Source organism: Bos taurus, chromosome 8 (genome assembly GCF_002263795.3).
Source record: "Bos taurus isolate L1 Dominette 01449 registration number 42190680 breed Hereford chromosome 8, ARS-UCD2.0, whole genome shotgun sequence".
Classification (NCBI taxonomy): domain Eukaryota; kingdom Metazoa; phylum Chordata; class Mammalia; order Artiodactyla; family Bovidae; genus Bos; species Bos taurus.
Genome location: NC_037335.1, coordinates 76,428,776 through 76,450,186, shown reverse-complemented (window position 1 = coordinate 76,450,186; position 21,411 = coordinate 76,428,776). Strand labels below are relative to the sequence as shown.

The following is a 21,411-nucleotide window of genomic DNA, read 5'->3' as shown; positions in this document are numbered from 1 at the left end:
GCATCAATATTCATGAGGGATATTGGTCTATAGTTTTCTGATAGTGTCCCTTTTGGCTTTGGTATCAGGGTAATAAGGGCCTCATAAAATAAGACTGGGAGTGTTCCCTTCTCTTTGATTTTTTTGAAAGAGTTAGAAAGGGTTGGTGTTAATTCTTCCTTAACATTTGCAGGTGAGGTGATCTGGTCCTTGGTTTTTCTTTATGGGGAGATTTTTGATTACCAGTTCAATCTCCTTACTAGTAATTAGTCTATTCAGACTTTCTATTTCTTGTTTCAGTCTTGGTAGTTTGCATGTTTCTGAGAATTTTTCCATTTTTCTAGGCTTTCCAGTTTGTTGGCATATATCAATATTTCTTCACAGTAGCCTTTTATGATTCTTTTTATTCATGTGGTATCAGCTGCCGTGTTTCTTTTTTTCATTTATAATTTTGTTAATTTGAGTCCTCTATCTTTTTTTCCTTGGTTATCCAGCTAAAGTTTTGTCAATTCTGTTTATTTTTTCAAAGAACTAATTCTTAATTTGGTTAATCTTTCCTATTTTCCTGTGCTCTATTTTATTTCTGCTCTAATCATTAGTTTTTACTTTCTGCTGTTAATATTGTGCTCAGTTTGACCACCTTTTTCTAGTTCCTTAACCCACAGTGTTAGGTTTTTTAAAATCAGTATTACTTCTTCTTTTCTAATTTAGATTCCTTTCATTTTTCCTCTTCTGATTGCCATGGCTAGGAATTCCAAAACTATGTTGAATAAAAGTGGCTAGAGTAGACATCCTTGTATTTTTTTAAAAGATATTTTTCTTAATTTTAATTTTTTAACACCAAAGCACATGTATTGGAGTATAACTGATTAACAATGTTGTGACAGTTTCAGGAGAATAGCGAAGGAACACAGCCATACAAAAACATGTATCCATTCTTCCCCAAACCCCACCCCCATCCAGGCTGGCACATAATCCTTATCTTGTTCTTGATCTTAGGGGAAATGATTACTTTTCATTGTTGAGTGTGATGTTGGCTATAGGTTTGTCATATATGATCTTTATTATGTTGAGTTATGTTCCCTCTGTTAGCCTTTGCCCTGCTTCATTTTGTACTCCAAGGCCAAATTTGCCTGTTATTCCAGGTATCTCTGGACTTCCTACTTTTGCATTCCAGTCCCCTATAATGAAAAGGACATCTTTTCCCCCACTGGTCATAGTAAACACCCTCTTCCAACAACACAAGAGAAGACTCTACACATGGACATCACCAGATGATCAATACCGAAATCAGATTGATGATATTCTTTGCAGCCAAAGGTGGAGAAGCTCTATAGAGTCAGCAGAAACAAGACTGTGGCTGACTGTGGCTCAGATCACGAACTCTGTATTGCCAAATTCAGACTTAAATTGAAGAAAGTAGGGAAAACCACTAGACTGTTCAGGTATGACTTAAATCAAATCCCTTACAATTATTATACAGTGGAAGTGACAAACAGATTCAAGGAGTTAGATCTGATAGAGTGCCTGAAGAACTATGGACAGAGGTTCATGATATTGTACAGGAGGCAGGGATCAAGACCATCCCCAAGAAAAAGAAGTGTAAAAAGGCAAAATGGTTGTCTGAGGAAGCCTTACAAATAGCTGAGAAAAGAAGAGAAGTGAAAGGCAAAGGAGAAAAGGAAAGATATACCCATTTCAATGCAGAGTTCCAAAGAATAGCAAGGAGAGATAAGAAAGCCTTCCTCAGTGATCAGTGCAAAGAAATAGAGGAAAACAATAAAATGGAAAAGACTAGAGATCTCTTCAAGAAAATTAGAGATACCAAGGGAATATTTCATGCAAAGATGGCACAATAAAGGACAGAAATGGTATGGGCCTAACAGAAGCAGAAGATATTAAGAAGAGGTAGCAACAATTCACAGAAGAACTATACAAAAAAGATCTTCATGACCCAGATAACCATGATGGTGTGATCACTCACCTAGATCCAGACATCCTGGAATGTGAAGTCAAGTGGGCCTTAGAAAGCATCACTATGAACAAAGCTAGTGGAGGTGATGGAATTCTAGTTGAGCTCTTTCAAATCCTACAAGATGATGCTGTGAAAGTGCTGCACTCAATATGCCAGTATTTTTTGAAAACTCAACAGTAGCCACAGGACTGGAGAAGGTCAGTTTTCATTCCAATCCCAAAGAAAGGCAATGCCAAAAAATTCTCAAACTACTGCACAATTGCACTGATCTCACACACTAGCAAAGTAATGCTCAAAATTCTCCAAGCCAGGCTTCAACAGTACATGAACCATGAACTTCCGGATGTTCAAGCTGGATTTAGAAAAGGCAGAGGAACCAGAGATCAAATTGCCAACATCTTTTGGATCGTTTAAAAAGCAAGAGAGTTCCATAAAAACATGTACTTCTGCTTTATTGACTATACCAAAGCCTTTGACTGTGTGGATCACAATAAACTGTGGAAAATTCTTCAAGAGATGGGAATACCAGACAACCTGACCTGCCTCCTGAGAAATCTGTATGCACGTCAAGAAGCAACAGTTAGAACTGGACATGGAACAACAAACTGGTTCCAAATCAGGAAAGGAATATATCAAAGCCATATTATTGTCACCCTGCTTATTTAACTTGTATGCAGAGTACATCATGCAAAATGCTGGGCTGGATGAAGCACAAGCTGGAATCAAGATTGCCTGGAGAATTATCAATAACCTCAGATATGCAGATGATACCACACTTATGGCAGAAAGCAAAGAAGAACTAAAGAGCCTCTTGATGAAAGTGAAAGAGGAGAGTGAAAAAGTTGGCTTAAAGCTCAACATTCAGAAAACTAAGATCATGGCATCCGGTCCCATGACTTCATGGCAAATAGATGCGGAAACAATGGAAATAGTGAGAGACTTTATTTTGGGGGCTCCAAAATCACTGCAGATGGTGGCTGCAGCCATGAAATTAAAAGACCACTTGCTCCTTGAAAGAAAAGTTATGACCAACCTAAACAGCATATTAAAAGGCAGAGACACAACTTTACCAACAAAGCTCTGTCTAGTCAAAGCTATGGTTTTTCCTGTAGTCATGTATGGATGTGAGGGTTAAACTACTAAGAAAGCTGAGCACTGAAGAATTGATGGTTTTGAACTATGTATTGGAGGAGACTCTTGAAAGTCCCTTGGACTGCAAAGAGATCCAACCAAGCCATCCTAAAGGAAATCAGTCTTGAATATTCATTGGAAGGACTGATGCTGAAGCTGAAACTCCAATACTTTGGCCACCTGATGCAAAGAACTGACTCACTGGAAAAAATCCTGATGCTGGGAAGGACTGAAGGCAGCAAGAGGAGAAGGGAACAACAGAGGATGAGATGGTTGGATGGCATCACTGACTCTATGGACATGAGTTTGAGCATGCTCCGGTAGTTGGTGATGGACAAGGAAGCCTGGTGTGCTGCAGTCCATGGGGTTGCAAAGAGTTGGACACAACTGAGTGAGTGACCTGATGTTCCCTCTATGCCTACTTTCTGGAGAGTTTTTTTTTTAATCATAAATTGGTGTTGAATTTTATTAAATTTTTTTCTGCATCTATTGAGAAGATCATATGGTTTTTATTCTTCAGTTTGTTGACATATTTATATCACACTAATTGACTTGTAGATACTAAAAAATCTTTGCATCCCTGGGATAAATCTCACTTGACCATGTGTATGATCCTTTTAATGTATTGATAGATTCAGATTGGTGGCATTTTGTCAAAGACTTTTGTGTCCATGTTCATCAATGATATTGACCTTTGCAATTTTCTTTGCATGTTCTCTTTGATTTTGGTGTGAGGGTATAGTGGCCTTAGAGATAGTGGCCTTCCTCTGAAATGTTTTCGGAATGTTTCAGAAAGACAGGTGTTAACTCTTAAGTGTTCAACAGAATTCACCTGTGAAACCATCTGGTTCTGGACTTTTGTTGGGAGTTTTAAAATCACAGTTTCAATTTTAGTACTTATAATTGGTCTGTTTATATTTTCTATTTCTTCTTAATTCAGTCTTGGGAAGATTGTAACCTTCTAAGATCTTATCCATTCTTCCAAGTTGTCTGTTATATTAGCATATAGTTGCTTGTAGTAGTCTTGCTTGTAGTAGTCTCATGATCCTTTGTATTTCTGTAGTGTCCTTTTTCATTTCTAATTTTATTGATTTGAGCCCTCTCCCTGTCTCTTGATGAATCTGGCTAAAGATTTATCAATTTAAAAAAAAACAGCTTTTAGTTTCATTGATCTTTTCTATTATTTTCTTTGTCTCTATTTTTGCTGTGATATTTATCATTTCTTCCCTTCTGCTAATTTGTAGTTTTGTTTGTTCTTTCCCTAGATGCTTTGGGTATAAGATTAGGTTGCTTTTTGACATGTTTCTTGTTTCCTGAAGTAAGATTGTTATTATAAACTTCTCTCTTATAACTAATTTTGTTGCTCCCCATGGATCATTGTGCTTTTGTTTTCATTTGTCTCTAGGTATTTATTTATTTCTCTTTGATTTCTTCAGTGATCCACTGCTTCTTTAAGAGCATATTGTTTAGCCTCCACATGTTTATATGTTTCACAGTTTTTTACTTGTAGGTGATTTCTAGTTTCCTTGCATTTTGCTTAGAAAAGATGCTTGATATGATTTGAGTTTTTTAAAGTTTACCAAAGCTCACCTTGTGGCCCAGTGTGTGGTCAATCCTGGATAATGTTCCATGTGCACTTGAGAAGAATGTGATTTCTGCTACTTTTGAATGGAGTGCTCTATAAACACCAATTAAGATAATTTGCTCTAATGTGTCATTTAAGGCCTGTGTTTCCTTATTGATTTTCTGGATGATTTGTCCGTTGATGAAAATGGGGTGTAAAAAGTCAACCACCTGTAAAAGAATGAAACTAGAACACTTTCTAACACCATACACAAAAGTAAACTCAAAATGGATTAAAGATCTAAATATAAGAAAACATAGGCAGAACACTCTTTGACATAAATTCCAGCAAGATCCTCTATGATCCACCTCCCAGAGTAATGGAAATAAAAGCAAAAAATAAACAAATGGGACCTAATTAAACTTAAAAGCTTTTGCACAATGAAGGAAACTATAAGCCAGGTGAAAAGACAGCCTTCAGAATGGGAGAAAATAATGGCAAACAAAGCAACTGACAAAGAATTAATCTCAAAAATATACAAGCAACTCCAGCAACTCAATTCCAGAAAAATAAATGACCCAATCAAAAAATAGGCCAAAATTTGGCAAAACTAATACAATTATGTAAAGTTTAAAAATAAAAAAAAATTAAAAAAAAAAAAGAATGCGATTTGGGAACCACAAAAAAAAAAATAAAATGGAAAAAAAAAAAAAGAACTAAACAGACATTTCTCCAAAGAAGACATACAGATGTCTAACAAACACATGAAAAGATGCTCAACATCACTCATTATCAGAGAAATGCAAATCAAAACCACAATGAGGTACCATCTCACGCCGATCAGAATGGCTGCTATCTAAAAGTCTACAAACAATAAATGCTGGACAGGGTGTGGAGAAAAGGGAACCCTCTTAACACTATTGGTGGGAATGCAAACTAGTACAACCACTATGGAGAACAGTATAGAGATTCCTTTAAAAACTGGAAATATAACTGCCATACGACCCAACAATCCCACTGCTGGGCATACACACCAAGGAAACCAGAATTGAAAGAGACACATGTACCCCGATGTTCGTTGCAGCACTGTTTACAATAGCTAGGACATGGAAGCAACCTAGATGTCCATCAGCAGATGAAGGGATAAGAAAGCTGTGGTAGATATACACAATGGAATATTACTCAGCTATTAAAAATGTATTTGAATCAGTTCTAATGAGGTGGATGAAACTGGAGCCTATTATACAGAGTGAAGTAAGTCAGAAAGAAAAACACCAATAGCGTATACTGATGCATATATATGGAATTTAGAAAGATGGTAACAATGACCCTATATGCAAGACAGCAAAAGAGACACAGATATAAACAACAGACTTCTGAACTCTGTGGGAGAAGGCGAGGGTGGTATGATTTGAGAGAATAGCACTGAAACATGTATATTACCATATGTGAAATAGATCACCAGTCCAAGTTCAATGCATGAAACAGGGCACTCAAAGCTGGTGCACTGGGACAACCCTGAGGGATGGATGGGGAGGGAGGTGGGAGCGGGGTTCAGGATGAGGGGCACATGTACACCCATGGCTGATTAATGTCAATGTATGGCAAAAACCACTACAATATTGTAAAGTAATTAGCCTCCAATTAAAATAATTTTTTTTAAGTCCCTCACTCTTACTGTGTTACTGTCAATTTCTCCTTTTATAGTTGTCAGTATTTGCCTTATATATTCAGGTGCTCCTATGCTGGGTGCATATATATTTACAATTGTTGTATATTCTTCTTAGATTCATCCCTTGATCACTATGTAGTACCCTTCTTTGTCTCTTGTAACAATCTTTACAGTCTATTTTTTCTGAGTATTGCTACTCCAGCTTTCTTGTGATTTCCATTTGCATGGGATACACCTTTTTCTATCCCTTCAGTCTGTGTGTGTCCCCAGATCTCAAGTGCATCTCTTATAGACAACATAAATATGGGTCTTATTTTTGTGCCTCTTCAGTCAGTCTGTGTCTTTTTAGGGCTTTTAATCTATTTACATTTAAGGTAGTTAGCAATATATATATTCTTATTGCCATTTTCTTAATTGTTTTGGATTTGTTTTGTTTAGGTCTTTTTTCTTGCCGTCCACTCCTGTTCTCTTGTGATTTGATTTCTAACTTTAGTGTTGTGTTTGGGTTCCTTTTTCTTTTTTGTGTAACTATCATGGGATTTTTGGTATGTGATTACCATGAGGTTTTGATACAGCATTCTCTATGTAAACAATATTAAGTTGTTGGTCTTAATTTTATATTAATTTCTATATCCTGTATCTGTACTCTCTTCTCATAATTGCCAGTTTTGATATCACATTTTTGTGCAGATAATTTCTTGCCTGCACTCATGAACATGAGTTTCACTGGTGAGCTTTTCCATTAGTAATTTTCTTGTTTCTCATAGTGGCCTTTCCTTTTCACTTAGAGAAGTTCCTTTAGCATTTGCTGCACAACTGGTCTAGTGGTGTTGAATTCTTTTTGCTTTTGCTAGCTTTCGATTTCTCTGCTGAATCTGAAAGAGAGCCTTGCTGGGTAGAGTATTCTTGGTTGTAGGTTCTTCCCTTTCTTCATTGTAAATATATTATGCCACTCTTGCAACCTACAGAGCTTCTGCAAAGAAATCATCTGATAACCTTATGGGAATTAACTGTGTATGTTAATCTGTTACTTTTCCCTTGTTGTTTCAATATATTTTTCTTTAATTTTTGTCAGTTTGATTACTGTGTATCTTAGCATGTCCTTCCTTGCATTTATCCTACCTGGGACTCTCTGTGCTTCCTGGACTTGGGTGACTATTTCCTTTCCATTGTTAGGGAAGTTTTCAGCTCTTATCTATTCCGATATTTAGTGTTGTCCCAGAAGTCTCTCAGACTGTCTTCATTTCTTCTTTTCTTTATCCTTTGTCCTGCCACAGTGATTTCCTCCATCCTGTCTTCCAGCTCACTTACCTGTCCTTCTGACTCAGTTGTTCTATTGATTCCTTCTAGTGTATTTTTCATTTCAGTTATTGTATGTTCATCTCTTTGTTTTTTAGTTCTTCTAGGTCTTTGTTAAACATTCCTTTCATCTCCTTGATCTGTACCTCCATTCTTTTCTGTGATCTTAGATCATCTTTGCTATCATTACTCTGAATTCTTTTTCAGGTGGATTGCCTATTTCCACTTCATTTAGTTGTTGTTCTGGGGTTTTGTCTTGTTCCTTCAACTGGGACATATTCTTCTGAAGTCTCATTTTGTCTAACTTTATGTGATTGAAATTTCCATTATGCAGGCTGAAGAACTGTAGCTCTTGCTTCTGCTTTCTGCACTCTGGTGGATAAGGCTAAGAGGTTTCTGCAGGCTTCCTTTCCACTATTGGGTGGAGCTGTGTCTTGTCTCTCTGGTGGGCAGGGCCATGCTCAGGAAGACTTTTAGCAGCCTGTCTGCTGATTTGTGGGGCTGTGTTCCCATCCTGTTTGTTTTTTGGCCTGAGGCATCCTAGCACTGGATCCTCCAAGCTGTTGAATGGGGCAGGGTCTTGGGGTGGAAATGGTGGCCTCAACAGACTGGTTCCAAATAGGAAAGGGAGTACGTCAAGGCTATATATTGTCACCCTGCTTATTTAACTTATATGCAGAGTCCATCATGAGAAACGCTGGGCTGGAAAAAGCACAAGCTGGAATCAAGATTGCTGGGAGAAATATCAATAACCTCAGATATGCAGATGATACCACCCTTATGGCAGAAAGTGAAGAGGAAGCCTCTTGATAAAAGTGAAAGAGGAGACTGAAAAAGTTGGCTTAAAGCTCAACATTCAGAAAACTAAGATCATGGCATCTGGTCCAGTCACTTCATGGCAAATAGATGGGGAAACAGTGGAAACTGTCACGCTTTATTTTGGGGGGCTCCAAAATCACTGCAGATGGTGATTGCAGCCATGAAATTAAAAGACTCTTACTCCTTGGAAGAAAAGTTATGACCAACCTAGATAGTATATTGAAAAGCAGAGATAATACTTTGCCAACAAAGGTCCATCTAGTCAAGGCTGTGGTTTTTCCAGTGGTCATGTATGGATGTGAGAGTTGGACTGTGAAGAAAGCTGAGCGCCAAAGAATTGATGCTTTTGAACTGTGGTGTTGGAGAAGACTCTTGAGAGTCCCTTGGACTGCAAGGAGATCCAACCAGTCCATCCTAAAGGAGATCAGTCTGGATGTTCATTGGAAGGACTGATGCTGAAGCTAAAACTCCTATACTTTGGCCACCTGATGCGAAGAGCTGACTCATTGGAAAAGACTCTGATGCTGGGAGGGATTGGGGGCAGGAGGAGAAGGGGACGACAGAGAATGAGATGGATGGATGGCATCACCAACTCAATGGACATGAGTTTGAGTGAACACTGGGTGTTGGTGATGGACAGGGAGTCCTGGCGTGCTGTGATTCATGGGGTCGAAAAGAGTCGGACACGACTGAGCAACTGAACTGAACTGAGGAGGGCTCACAACCAACGAGTAATCCCCAGACGTGCCACTATCTTTGTCCCCACAGTGAGCCACAGGCACTCCCCACCTCTGCAGGAGACCCTGTAATACTAGTAGTTGAGTTTGGCCCAGTCTCTTATGAGGTCTCTGCTATTTTCCCTGGGTCCTGGTGTACATGGGACTTTTGTAAGCCCTCCAAGAATGAAGTTTTTGTTTGCCCCAGTCCTTTGGGGTCCCCATTGGCCTTCAAATCCAAATTCTCTAAAGGAATTCTCCTGCTGCTGCCAGAACCCCAGTCTGGAAAACTTGACATGAGGCTCAGGACTTTGACTCCTGTGGGAGTATTTCTGTAGTGAAATTATTTTCCAGTTTGTGGGCCACCCATGTGGCAGGTATGGAATTCGATTACACTGTGACTGCACTCCTCCTAGTGTCTCATTGCCTCTTTGTCTTTGGATGTAGGGTATATTTTTTAGTATGCTCAACATTTTTTGTGTTTTGTCCATGGTTGTTCAGAAGTTAGTTGTGATTTGGGTGTTTTTGTTAAGAAGAGGTGAGCTCCGTCCTTCTATTCTTCCATCTTGTTGGTCAGTTTCTTGTTAGGTTTTGATTTATGTAATTGGGTGCACCAGTGGTGGGCACATAAATAAATATGATAAATACACAACTATTATATCTTCTTAATGTATTGACTACTTTATCATTACCTTCTTGGTCTATCCCTACCATTTTTAGGTTACAGTCTACTTTGTCTGATATAAGTATTGCTACTCCTGCTTTTTTTTGGTTGCCATTTCCTTGAAATATCTTTTTCCATCTCTTTTCTCTCAGTCTGTGTGTCTTTATGGCTAAAGTGAGTCTCTTGTAAGCAGTATATCATTGGGTCTTATTTTTTATTTCGCCATTGTATGTCTTTTGGTTGGATAATGCAATCCACTTATGTTTAAAGTAGTTATTGTGAAAAAGGGAGACTTACTATTGCCATTTTGTTAACTTATTGCCTGGCTGTTTTGTAAATTCATTGTTCCTTATTTCTTACCCTGCAATCTTTTTCTTATTTTGATGTTTTGTGCTATCAGTATGCTTGACTTCTTTATCATGTTCCCTTTGTAATTACTGCAGGTTTTCCCCCGTGTAGTTACTGTGAAGCTTACATAAAAATATCTTAAAATTGTAACACTCTAGTGTAAGCTAAAAACAACTTCAATATAGTTCCCGAGCTTCACACTTTTACTTCTCCTCTTCCTCACATTTTAGCTTACTGACATTACAGTTTGCTTATTTTTATATTATATAACTAATAAAAGATTATTATAGTTACGGTTATTTTTACATTTGTTTTTTAACTTGTAAACTAGATTTGTAAGTGAATTATGCACCAGTATTACCATATTACACAATCTAACTTGGACTATGTTTCTACCATTACCAGTGAGTTTTACACTGCCATCTTATTTTTTATGATGGTAATTAGCGTCCTGTTACTTCCACTCAACAGCCTCTCTTTAGCATTTCTTGTAAAGCATATCTAATGGTGATGAATTCCCTCAATTTTTGTTTGGGAAAGCTTCTGAAGAACAGCTTCACCAGTAGTATTTTTGGTTCACAGTTTCTTTCTTTCAATATTTTGAATATGTCAACCCATTCTCTTCTGGCCTGAAAAGTTTGTGTTGAAAAATCTGCATCTTTGGGAGCTCCCTTGTATTACCGTTTTTCTCTTGTTGGTTTTAAGTTCTTTTTCTTTGACTCTTGACAATTTAATTATAATATGTGTCAGTGTAGTACTTTTCAGTTCAACCTTTTTAGGATCCCTTTGGTCTCTTGTATCTTGAGGTCTCCTTCTCTTCCCATGTTTGGGAAGTCTTCAACCATTCGTGCTTTAAATATATTTTCTGTCCTTTTCCTCTGCCCTTTCTGGAATTCCTGTAATATGAATACTGTTTCTTTTCATTGTGTCCCATAAGTCCTATAGGCTGGCTTCACTTTCATTCTTTTTTCTAGTTGCTTCTGATAGGATAATTTCAAATGGCCTATCTTCTGGGTCACTGATTCTTCTTTTGAAAATCTCTATTAATTTCAATTCAGTTATTTTTCAGCTGTAGGATTTCTGTGGTTTTTTTTTTTAATGTTTTCTATTTCTTTGTTGAACTTCTCATTTTGTTTATTCATTGCTTTCCCAATTTTGTTTAAGTGTTGTGTATTCTTGTAATTCACAAAACTTCAAGAGCATTATTCTGAATTCTTTGTTCACAGATCTCCATTTCTTTAAGGCTATTAGTGCCTTTTTAGTTTCCTTTAGTGTTGTCATATTTACCTGATTTTTCATGATCCTTGATGCCTTACATTGGTATATGTGCGTCTGATAAGTGACCTCTTCTTCTAGACTTTGCAGATTCACTTTGGATTCATTAGTCAGCTTAGTTTGGGTTTCTGGTATCTTCTGGCAACATCCTTAGGCAAATGAGACCTACTATTAGCGTCTATTATGGGGCTGCTGCTGCTGCTAAGTCGCTTCAGTTGCGTCCAACTCTGTGCGACCCCATAGATGGCAGCCAACTAGGCTCTGCCGTCCCTGGGATTCTCCAGGCAAGAACACTGGAGCTAGGCAACTGTTAAAGCTCTGAGGGTGTCTATGGCAGGGGGGCGGGGTTGCCACTGGCTGATAACAGCTGGATAGAATTGCTGGCTTGGTTGCATGCCCACCTAAGGCTGTACTATTGGTTCTGTTGCTGTCTGGATTCTCTAGTCAGGACTAGGGACTAAATTCAGTAGTAAATGGGGTATGGATTACCTCCCCTACCCTGGTAGGGCAGCAGAATGGGACCCAGTGCCTGTATGACTCATTGTTTGGGGAATATTGCAAGCAGGGCTGCTGGATGGGCTACACAGGTTTTTGTGCTCTGGTAAGGCTCCCTCGTCAGGTGGACTAAAGGCTATATTCAGCAATGAATGGGGCTATGAATTAGTTTCCCTGACTAAGCTAATTTAGGCATAGTGGTAAAAGTAGCTCCAAGGCCACTAAGGCTGTCTGTCATCATTAATCAAGTTGACCCAGGCCCTAAGTTCTATAGCCAAACTGGGCCACTTGCTTTGCTCTAAAAGTAATGAGCTTTGCCTACCTATTTCTCAGCTCCATTGTTGCTGGGTGATGCAGCTTCCAGGTATTCTTACCAGCCCTTCCTGTCAGATGGAGCTAATAACTCAGCTCCTCCCTGGGCTGGACTGGGAGGGCCCATTTTAGGTAACTTCCAAATTTCCCCAGACTTTCTCGTTGGAAGGGGCTGGGATCTAGACTCCACAGTGGGTGGATCTATGACTCATTTCTTCTCCCTGGATGTGAATAGACCAGACTCCAGGGCTCTCCTAACTCTCCTCTGAGGACTGAAATCAGGCAGTCCTGCACCCTACTGAGTTCCCTGGTCAGGTGCACCATCAACTTGGTTCTGCAGGTGAGCAAAGCCACTGGTTGGGACTAGTACTTGTCTCTGCAGGTATGGATTTGGTCAGCCAAGATCTGAGTGCTGACTGTTGGAAGTCCCTCCCCGCCCCCTTCTCCCTCATAGATTCCTAGTGGTTGAGCCCTACTGAGTCCCCAGTGATACTATGGGATGAAATCCACAATAAGGGCTCCTATAAAGGGACCCACAATGCAGGGGAAGTAGCTGGATGTAACCCCAAGCTCTCTTTTCCCACCGAGGCGATCTCTCAGTTTAATGTGCCAGCTTCGGGAACAGACAATGTGGTCAACATAACTGTTCCTCTTACCCTTCGAATGCAGGGTATCTTGGTCTCTGGTGCAGGAGGATACTTCAGCCTCACTTCCATGTTTTAAGATTTTCTCTGTTGGTGTCTCATTCATGAGTGGCTGTTAGTTGCTGTTCTTGTGAGCTGGAGTGAAGTTAGGAACAACCCATGTTGGCATCTTGGTAACATCATTTCCTGCACATCTTGAAGAGAGGGAAATCCTGAAATGTACCCATTAAAAGCAGGCTTGCATATGTCCGTGATCAATAGTTCAGTTGTTAACCCCATGGAACCTGCCTGCCAGGCTCCTCTGTCCATGGAATTTTCCAGGCAAAAATACTGGAGTGTGTTGCCATTTCCTCCTCCAGGGAATCTTCCAAATCCAGGACTGAACCCGCACCTCATGTTATCTCCTGCATTGGCAAGCAGATTCTTTACCACTGCGCCACCTGGGAAGCCCCAAAGCAGGCTTACCTAGTGGACTTGGCTCCCAACTTGGTATTATACTGTAGATCCATCTTGGGAACATTTCTTTGATTCTTCCTTCCCCACTAAGAACCCAATACTCAAAATCAGGAGAGCTGGCCTTAGGCCTGATAGTAGGTAACTGGATTTCCCATCTATAAAATGAAGGGTTGAGACATACCTCTCCCCCAATAAATTTTAGGAAATAATATTCATTCCTTTAGACCAAGTAATTTTCCTTTCAGACGTCCATCAAATGAACTGAAACAAAAGGGGAGAAATGTAAACAAGAGGCTGTATATGTAACGATACCTCACGGAATTTTTTTTTTCCACAACTGCAAAGCAGTCTAAATGTTTTGTCGTTCACTCACTCAGTTGTGTCCCACTCTTTGCGACCCCATGGACTGTAGCACGCCAGGCTTCCCTGTCCTTCACCATCTCCTGGAGCTTGCTCAAATTCATGCCCATTGAGTTGGTAATGCCATCCAACCGTCTCATCCTCTATCGTCCCCTTTTCCTCCTGCCTTCAATTTTTCCCAGCATCAGGGTCTTTTCCAATGAGCCAGCTCTTTGCATCAGGTAGCCAGAGTACTGGAGCTTCAGCTTCAGCTTCATCATCAGTCCTTCAAACGAATATTCAGGATTGATTTCCTTTAGGATGGACTGGTTTGAGCTCCTTGCACACCAAGGGACTCGCAAGAGTCTTCTCCAACACCACAGTTCAAAAGCATCAATTCTTCAGCACTTTCTTTATGGCCCAGCTCTCACACCCATACATGACTACTGGATAAAGCATAGCTTTGGCTTGATGGACATTTGTTGGCAAAGTAACATCTCTGCTTTTTAATATGCTGTCTAGGTTTGTCATAGCTTTTCTTCCAAGAACAAGCATCTTTTAATTTCATGGCTGCAGTCACCATCTGCAGTGATTTGGGAGCCCCCAAAAATAAAGTCAGCCACTGTTTCCTCATCTATTTGCCATGAAGTGATGGGACTGGATGCCATGCTCTTTGTTTTCTGAATGTTGAGTTGTAAACCAGCTTTTTCACTCTCCTCTTTCACCTTCAACAAGAGGCTCTTTAGTTTCTCACTTTCTGCCATAAGGGTGGTATCATCTGCATATCTGAGGTTATTGATATTTCTGGCAATCTTGATTGTAACTATTATTATTGGGCAACTATTAACGGTTCATATTAACTATTAATAGTTAACTATTAATATTAACTTAATCATATTAGGCAACTATTATTGTATTAACTAAACAGAATATTTGGCAACCATTATAAATACCAGTAGGAGTTCATGTCAACATAGAAAATGTCTAAAGGAGTAAGATGTAAATTTGTTCATACAAATATGATTGCAATTACATGAAATGAGAAACCACAAAATTGTGCCTAAAATGAAGACCAAAAAAATACATAACATAATAAAAGATGCTATTGGATAATAGACTCTTTAATTGACTTACAAAAGACAACACTCAAAATTATAATAGTGATTTCTTGTCATTTTGTTCTTGCATATGTGACCAAAATTGGAGGCTTTTCAGACTATAATTTCACATGTAAATGTTGTAAATATTGCCAACCATTTGAGGCATTTTGGTTATTTTTGGTTTAACATGGTGACCTTAAGAATTTATAGTATAGGATCTATTCCTAAAATGACTTTGTTAAAAGTCAGGATTCTACAGAACAATTTCTGGACTCCCTCTCATTCAGTAATTAGTTTGGGTTTGTTTCCATTACAGATCTTTGTGGAAAAAGAAAACCTGAAATTTAAAATTAAGAAAAATATGTCTCTTTACAGGTGTTCCATTGCCCAAAGAAGATATTTCTGCCCCCTTGATCTCCAGCTCACCAGTGAAGGAATCCCACGAGTATGAAGAGCCGTCAAGTGAAGAGGAAGATAAAATAAAAGAAGAACCCTTGACAATCTCTGAACTGGCATACAACCCAAGTGCCAGCCTACTCCCTACCCCGGTTGATGATGATGAGATTGACATGCTCTTTGACTGCCCATCTAGGCTGGAGTTGGAAAGAGAAGATACAGATTCATTCGAGGAACTGGAAGCAGATGAAAATGCCTTTTTAATGGCAGAAGAGGAGGAGATGAAGGAGGCTCGCCAAGCTTTGTCATGGAGCTATGACATTCTGAGTGGCACTATTCGGGTGAACCCACTGGTCAAGAGTTTTTCCCGGCTCCTTGTGGTGGGCCTGGGCCTGCTGCTCTTTGTATTTCCCCTGCTCCTCCTCCTTTTGGAGTCAGGTATTGATCTCTCCTTCTTATGTGAAATCCGCCAGACGCCTGAGTTTGAGCAGTTTCACTATGACTACTACTGTCCTCTCAAGGAGTGGGTGGCTGGCAAAGTCAACCTCGTACTTTACATGTTGGGTTGCTCATAAAGCTCATTTCTCATATGACTAAGGGCTATATTCAATACTAGTGATTTGGTTTGTTTTTGTTTTTTTTTTCCAGCAAATGCCTGGTTCTGAATGGTCATGGGACCATAAATAGGTGTTCTTACTCATAACTGATTATTCAGAGCTTTAAGTTAGCTTTCCATAATTCACTGCAAGTAAGTTTAAATCAAACACAGTTATTTTAGTTATAGGTCAGGAAGATGACCTCTAAATAACCAAAAATATGTTTATTTTTTATTATAGTACAGACATACTCTTTATCTATTATAATACATTGAGCTGAATTAGATTCTTTTTTTTTTTAATAGCATCATTACAAGCTATAAGGTTCAGAATCAGAGTTTTAGTAAAAACCCAAGGGAAAGTTTTTTGAATATAATCCTTAGTGAAAACAATGTCCTCTAACCAATGCCTATACAACTAAATTTATGCTGGGCTTTTGCTTTTGTTTTTTTAAAAATATTTTTATGTGTTCAAAATATTTTGGTAAATTTTTAGCAAAAAAAAAAAAAAGGAGCTTCCTGGAGTTATTTAAGTGTACAGATTGTAAGACTAATGCACAAAGGGTATGTCAGGAATTTTTAATGTCTTGGCACGGGTTTGTTTTTTAAAATATTTTTGGCTGAACAATCACATAATTGTTATTATCTGCATATGAGATAGAAAAATAGGTAGAAAAACACTGTAGAAAATAAGCTCCTGAAACGGATGATGGAACTGGAGGAAGTAGAAATTGTGAGCATCAAGAGGACACAGGGTGGTCCATTTTTCAAAATATTTGGACAAGATGACTTGTTACTTTCATTTGCATTCTGTCCATATGTGTTGGCTGAGGCAATGGAATGGTTTTAAAAGAAAGTGAAAATTTTAAAGGAAAATAGTTAAAGGAGATGCTAGTTAATTGTGTATTATTGTACATTAACCCAAGAGTGGAAGCAAATGGGAATTGGACAAATGGCAAGTAGCAAAACGAGTTCTGATGAGACTGATAGGCAAGTGGTGGTAGACAAATGATTTTATGAAAGTGATGGTGATGCAAGGTTCTGGATGATGTAAAGAACAGTAAACTCGCTGTCCAAGTGGACAAGAATATGTCTAAGTGGATCTAAATAAAAGTGGAGAAACTTGAAGGCACATTTTTTGATCCCTCATGCCATTCATTGAGATTCTGTGGAAGAAACTTTAAAAGAATTCTGTGTGCGCGAAAGAGAGCAAAAGAGTCAGAAAGAATGTGAGGAGAATGATCTTGGCTTTTTGATAAATGCCTATGATCTTCCTCTGTGGTGGTCATTATACTCTTTCCCTTTCCTGGTTTCCTTAGGATCTTATTCATAATTGGGACTCTAATTAAGAAACTGGAGGGGACTTATTAGATAATATACCATTTCAGCTTGGATGAAGTAGTGAAATGACCCCCTAACTAGATAGTAAGTGGGACAAATGCTCTCGTACCTTCCTTCATACCACTGAATCCATGACAGAAAGAAAGGCTCTGACGCCTTCCATGCAGAGTGCATACCAATACTGTGAAAGAAGAGGGTTCAGTACAGAGCTTAGGGCACAGAGCATAGTGATTTTTCCATAAAATGTAAATGAAGACATGGAATGTTTTCATGGGATGGGCTACCTATAATCTCTCCTAACTTCAGCTCTACCATTAGTATAATTTCCAAAATGGCCATTCCAGTCCTACTCATTCATGGAGCCCTGAGTGCTTTATTAGACATTTGATTTTGTAAATACATTTTTAAAAGTCAGCTCATGAAGACTTCAGTTCAGCAAACTATACTATACTTTGCTATTCAGTTTACAGGGTGGTCTTTCTCATGTGCATTAAGTGACTGATTTTTCTTTTAAATAAAGATTATTTGATACCAATATAGAAATATATTTTCTATAGGTTATTTGGGAAGTTTGCAAATGATCACCTTTGAAATTGAAGTGGTTTCCCCCTTGTTTATGACTTAAAGTCATATCTCTGACATAAGAATGTGCCAGTATAGTCTGCAGAAAATTAGTTCCCTCTTCTAATCATGCTTAATCTCATTTTCTTTGAAGTTCTAACCATAACAAATCATCCAGCCCTTCTCCTTTTACATTAATATTAAATAACATTTTAAAATTATAGAATTCATATATTATACATCATAAAACATTGAAAAATGCTGACAGGATGAGCATCACACATAGTCTAGCCAAGTGGATTTATACTAAGGAGTAATGACTATATAATTTTAACATTTCCAGCTAATATCTCTTAGGCAAAAACTTCACTGTTGAATAAAAATATTTTTAAGTGAAGGATCTGACAGGATAAGGTCTGCTGAATTTAAACAACAGCTACCAAAAGTAAAACTCGGATCCTGAAATGCCATTTTGTCAGGACAGATCAGTCTTTTAGGAATACTCGCTTTTCTTAAACAGTCACCAGTTGCCTGAATCAAAGAGGAGAAGACTGCTTCCAAAGGTAGAAGATATATAATATAGTAAGATACAGAATTGAAAGCAAGTGTGTGAGTATATGTATATTCCATATTATTGGTATATACGTGTTTATATATGAATATGTGTATATATGTGTGTTTGTATACACACAACTGATATGCCCTTCATACACAGATGTTTTTATTTATCCCCAATTGAGGAATTTGTGACATGGTATTATTCATTTTCCCTCTCTGATAACATAGTGGATAAAACCCACAGTCTCAAAGGTTTCAATTTTCCATGAAAATTACTGTGTGTACATTTGTGGTTTTATATACACACACATATGGCAAATACATATACACACACAATCTTTAGTGCTAATGCAAGTTGGATATGAAAAAAATGTAGGTGAAGTATTGTGTATTTCTGTCTGTGCTTGGAACATATTGTAAAATGTTATGTATCTGGAACATATTTTGTGGTTTGTCTAATATAAAGACAACTCTGGGAAGAAGTCAAAATGATTGATTTCACTGAAAAACTAGAGATCTGGGGGCCACGTTACCTATGGTTGGAGCCTTATCTTTGTACAGTGAAATTTGCATTTATGTGTCAACATCCAGATTGTTTTATATGTTAATATGGTGGCAGGAATCCCTAATAAAAATACTCTGGGGAAAAAATGTTTCTGCAATCATTCAGTTTTATTCAAAGTAAAGTTGTATAAATAGCCTGTTGGAAACTACAGAAAGGTGCCATCTGGTGCCATGAAATGAGGTCACCCTTGAATGGTGATACTATGAAAAGAATGGCTAATGGATGGGATTAACACTTAGCAGAAGTCACCCATGCTAAAAGGCAAAATATTGAATGCACTGGAAATGCATCCAAATATAGAAGACAGTATAGTTAGTGGCATCAAGATAGAAATAGAAAAGCACAGGAAAAAAAAAACAGAAAAGGGGTTTTGTCTGTGACAGGTAGGCAGGAGGACTTCAGAGTGCTAGCAGTATGTCCTTACTTCCTGAGCCAAAGAGAGCTACGTCAGACTCGACTCTGCAAGACGTGCCATTAAACGTCTATCAGTTCACAGGCCCTGGAAGAGTTTTCCTATTCTACTCCTGTCTTCCCTGCATGCGTGGCCTAAAAGGCCCTCCTGCTTTGGTTTGGCACAAAGCTAATGATTTCACACCTGACAGTTAAATCAGAAGGTGTAAGTTACTCTGGAGTCAAAGGGACTCTCTTTACAACAGGAACACCATAGGTGTCCAGCTGAATTATACCCTAGCTGTGTGGCCTAGTGGGTTTTTTCTTTTCAGTTTTATCAAGATATAATTGACATATACCAGTATATTACTTTAGGTAGGTAATGATTTGATGTGTGTATATACTGCAAACTGATTACCACCATAAGTTTAGTCACGGTCCGTCACCTCACAGAGTTAATTTGTTTTCCCTTGTGATAGGAACGTTTAAGATTGCTGACTCTCTTAGGAACTTGCAAGTATACAATACAGAATCATAACTAGAATCACCAAGCTGTACATTACACTCCCAGGACTTGTTTATCTTATAACTAGAAATTTGTACCTTCTGACCCCCTTCATCCATTTCACCCATCCAGGGTTCGGGGGTGGGTGAAGTCTGCCCAGTTCTTTCCTCAGCAGTCCTCAGGGGTCTGAGCACCAGAGCACAGGAAAGAAAAGGAATTTGGTGGTCAGTGTTCAGGTGTGAGATGTCGGGAGTCAGTCCTGAATCCACCAGCTCTAGCCAGCACCTGTGTTTGCATCGTGGCTGCCGACTGGGAGGCTCATACAAAATAGCCCCTGGCCACTTGTTCACTGAGCAGTCCAGACTCCTAAGCCACCCTTACCTCCTGGGAGAAACCTTTTTCCTTATTCGTACATTCCTTGCTCAGCCAATCAAGGCAAAGATCTCCTAACTACAGTAGAGCATGGAAGGAAAGTACTGGGGAGAAGCTTCCACCGGGGTGACCTCAGTTGGGATGGTTGTGGTTGATGAACTTGAGACTCTTGGGACCACCTTTCTCTACTGGGTGGAGATAATGTGCTAAAGGACCCTGCTTACTTGTCCTCCTGCTTCTTCTCTCTCTCTCTGTTTCTCTTGGACCTGCTTTGGGGCTTCCAGTCTACCTGCAGTAAACAAACCCAGCGGGACCTGCCCGTGGTGAGCCCACCCAGGACTCAGCTCTCCACGTTCCAGCCTCGGTCTGCGGCGGGGTGGGTAAGTTTGGTTAGCCCCACCCAGTGGGCTCAGCTGTCATCACTTCAGAGAAGATGAAAAAACCTCGCTTGGGCCTCAAATCCCAGCTGTGTTCTTCAATTTGTCAATAAAGCTGATTTTAATCCTCTTCTGGCCATTGTGTATATTGTCTACGGAGAAGTGGGGTGGGCGCTGGGGAGTGGTTCAGGGTGTCTGTCACCTCCAGTGTTGCAAGCAAGGCAGGAGCAGAGGAGGCTGCTCCTGGCTGAACCTCAGACATCAGAGGATGTCTGCCACTGATATGGGCCCTGACAGCCCTTAGAGTTGGGTGAGGAAACTTGGGACATAAGATAGTATGTCCCCGACAGGCTACATTCCAAGAGCCCACTTGTACGTCCAATTTGTTCATAAGTTCACAAAGTTAGCCTAGGTACCCAACTAACACAATCAGCTATATAGTACTGTACTTTAGAGGTTTATAATACTTTTCACACAAATAATACATTAAAAAAAATAAATAAGCAGACTTTTTTTTAATTCTATTTTTTAAATTTACAATATTGTATTAGTTTTGCCAATATCAAAATGAATCCGCCACAGGTATACCTATGTTCTCCACCCTGAACCCTCCTCCCTCCTCCCTCCCCATACCATCCCTCTGGGTCATCCCAGTGCACCAGCCCCAAGCATCCAGTATCGTGCATCGAACCTGGACTGGCGACTCTTTTCATACATGATATTATACATGTTTCAATGTCATTCTCCCAAATCTCCCCACCCTCTCCCTCTCCCACAGAGTCCATAAGACTGATCTATACATCAGTGTCTCTTTTGCTGTCTCGTACACAGGGTTATTGTTGCCATCTTTCTAAATTCCATATATATGCGTTAGTATACTATATTGGTGTTTTTCTTTCTGGCTTACTTCACTCTGTATAATAGGTTCCAGTTTCACCCATCTCATTAAAACTGATTCAAATG

The 21,411-nt window shown here is 39.1% G+C and overlaps 1 protein-coding gene and 1 long non-coding RNA gene across 7 annotated transcripts in view; one reads left to right on the top strand and one right to left on the bottom strand.

Moving 5' to 3' along the window:
• FRMD3 (FERM domain containing 3) overlaps positions 1 to 20,578 on the top strand; it is a 343,971-nt gene extending 323,393 nt beyond the window's left edge. For 2 of the 4 annotated variants that reach the window (XM_024995823.2, NM_001046348.1), the window contains 2 exon segments: positions 15,164 to 15,622; positions 20,356 to 20,578. In XM_024995823.2, coding sequence (XP_024851591.1) covers positions 15,164 to 15,622; positions 20,356 to 20,369 — 473 coding nt within the window. In that variant the 3' untranslated portion in view covers positions 20,370 to 20,578. 4 annotated transcript variants of the gene reach the window in all.
• The window catches only part of LOC112447824 (uncharacterized), a 109,562-nt gene that overhangs the window by 45,076 nt on the left and 43,075 nt on the right, over positions 1 to 21,411 (bottom strand). The gene's annotated exons all lie outside the window — the stretch shown is intronic.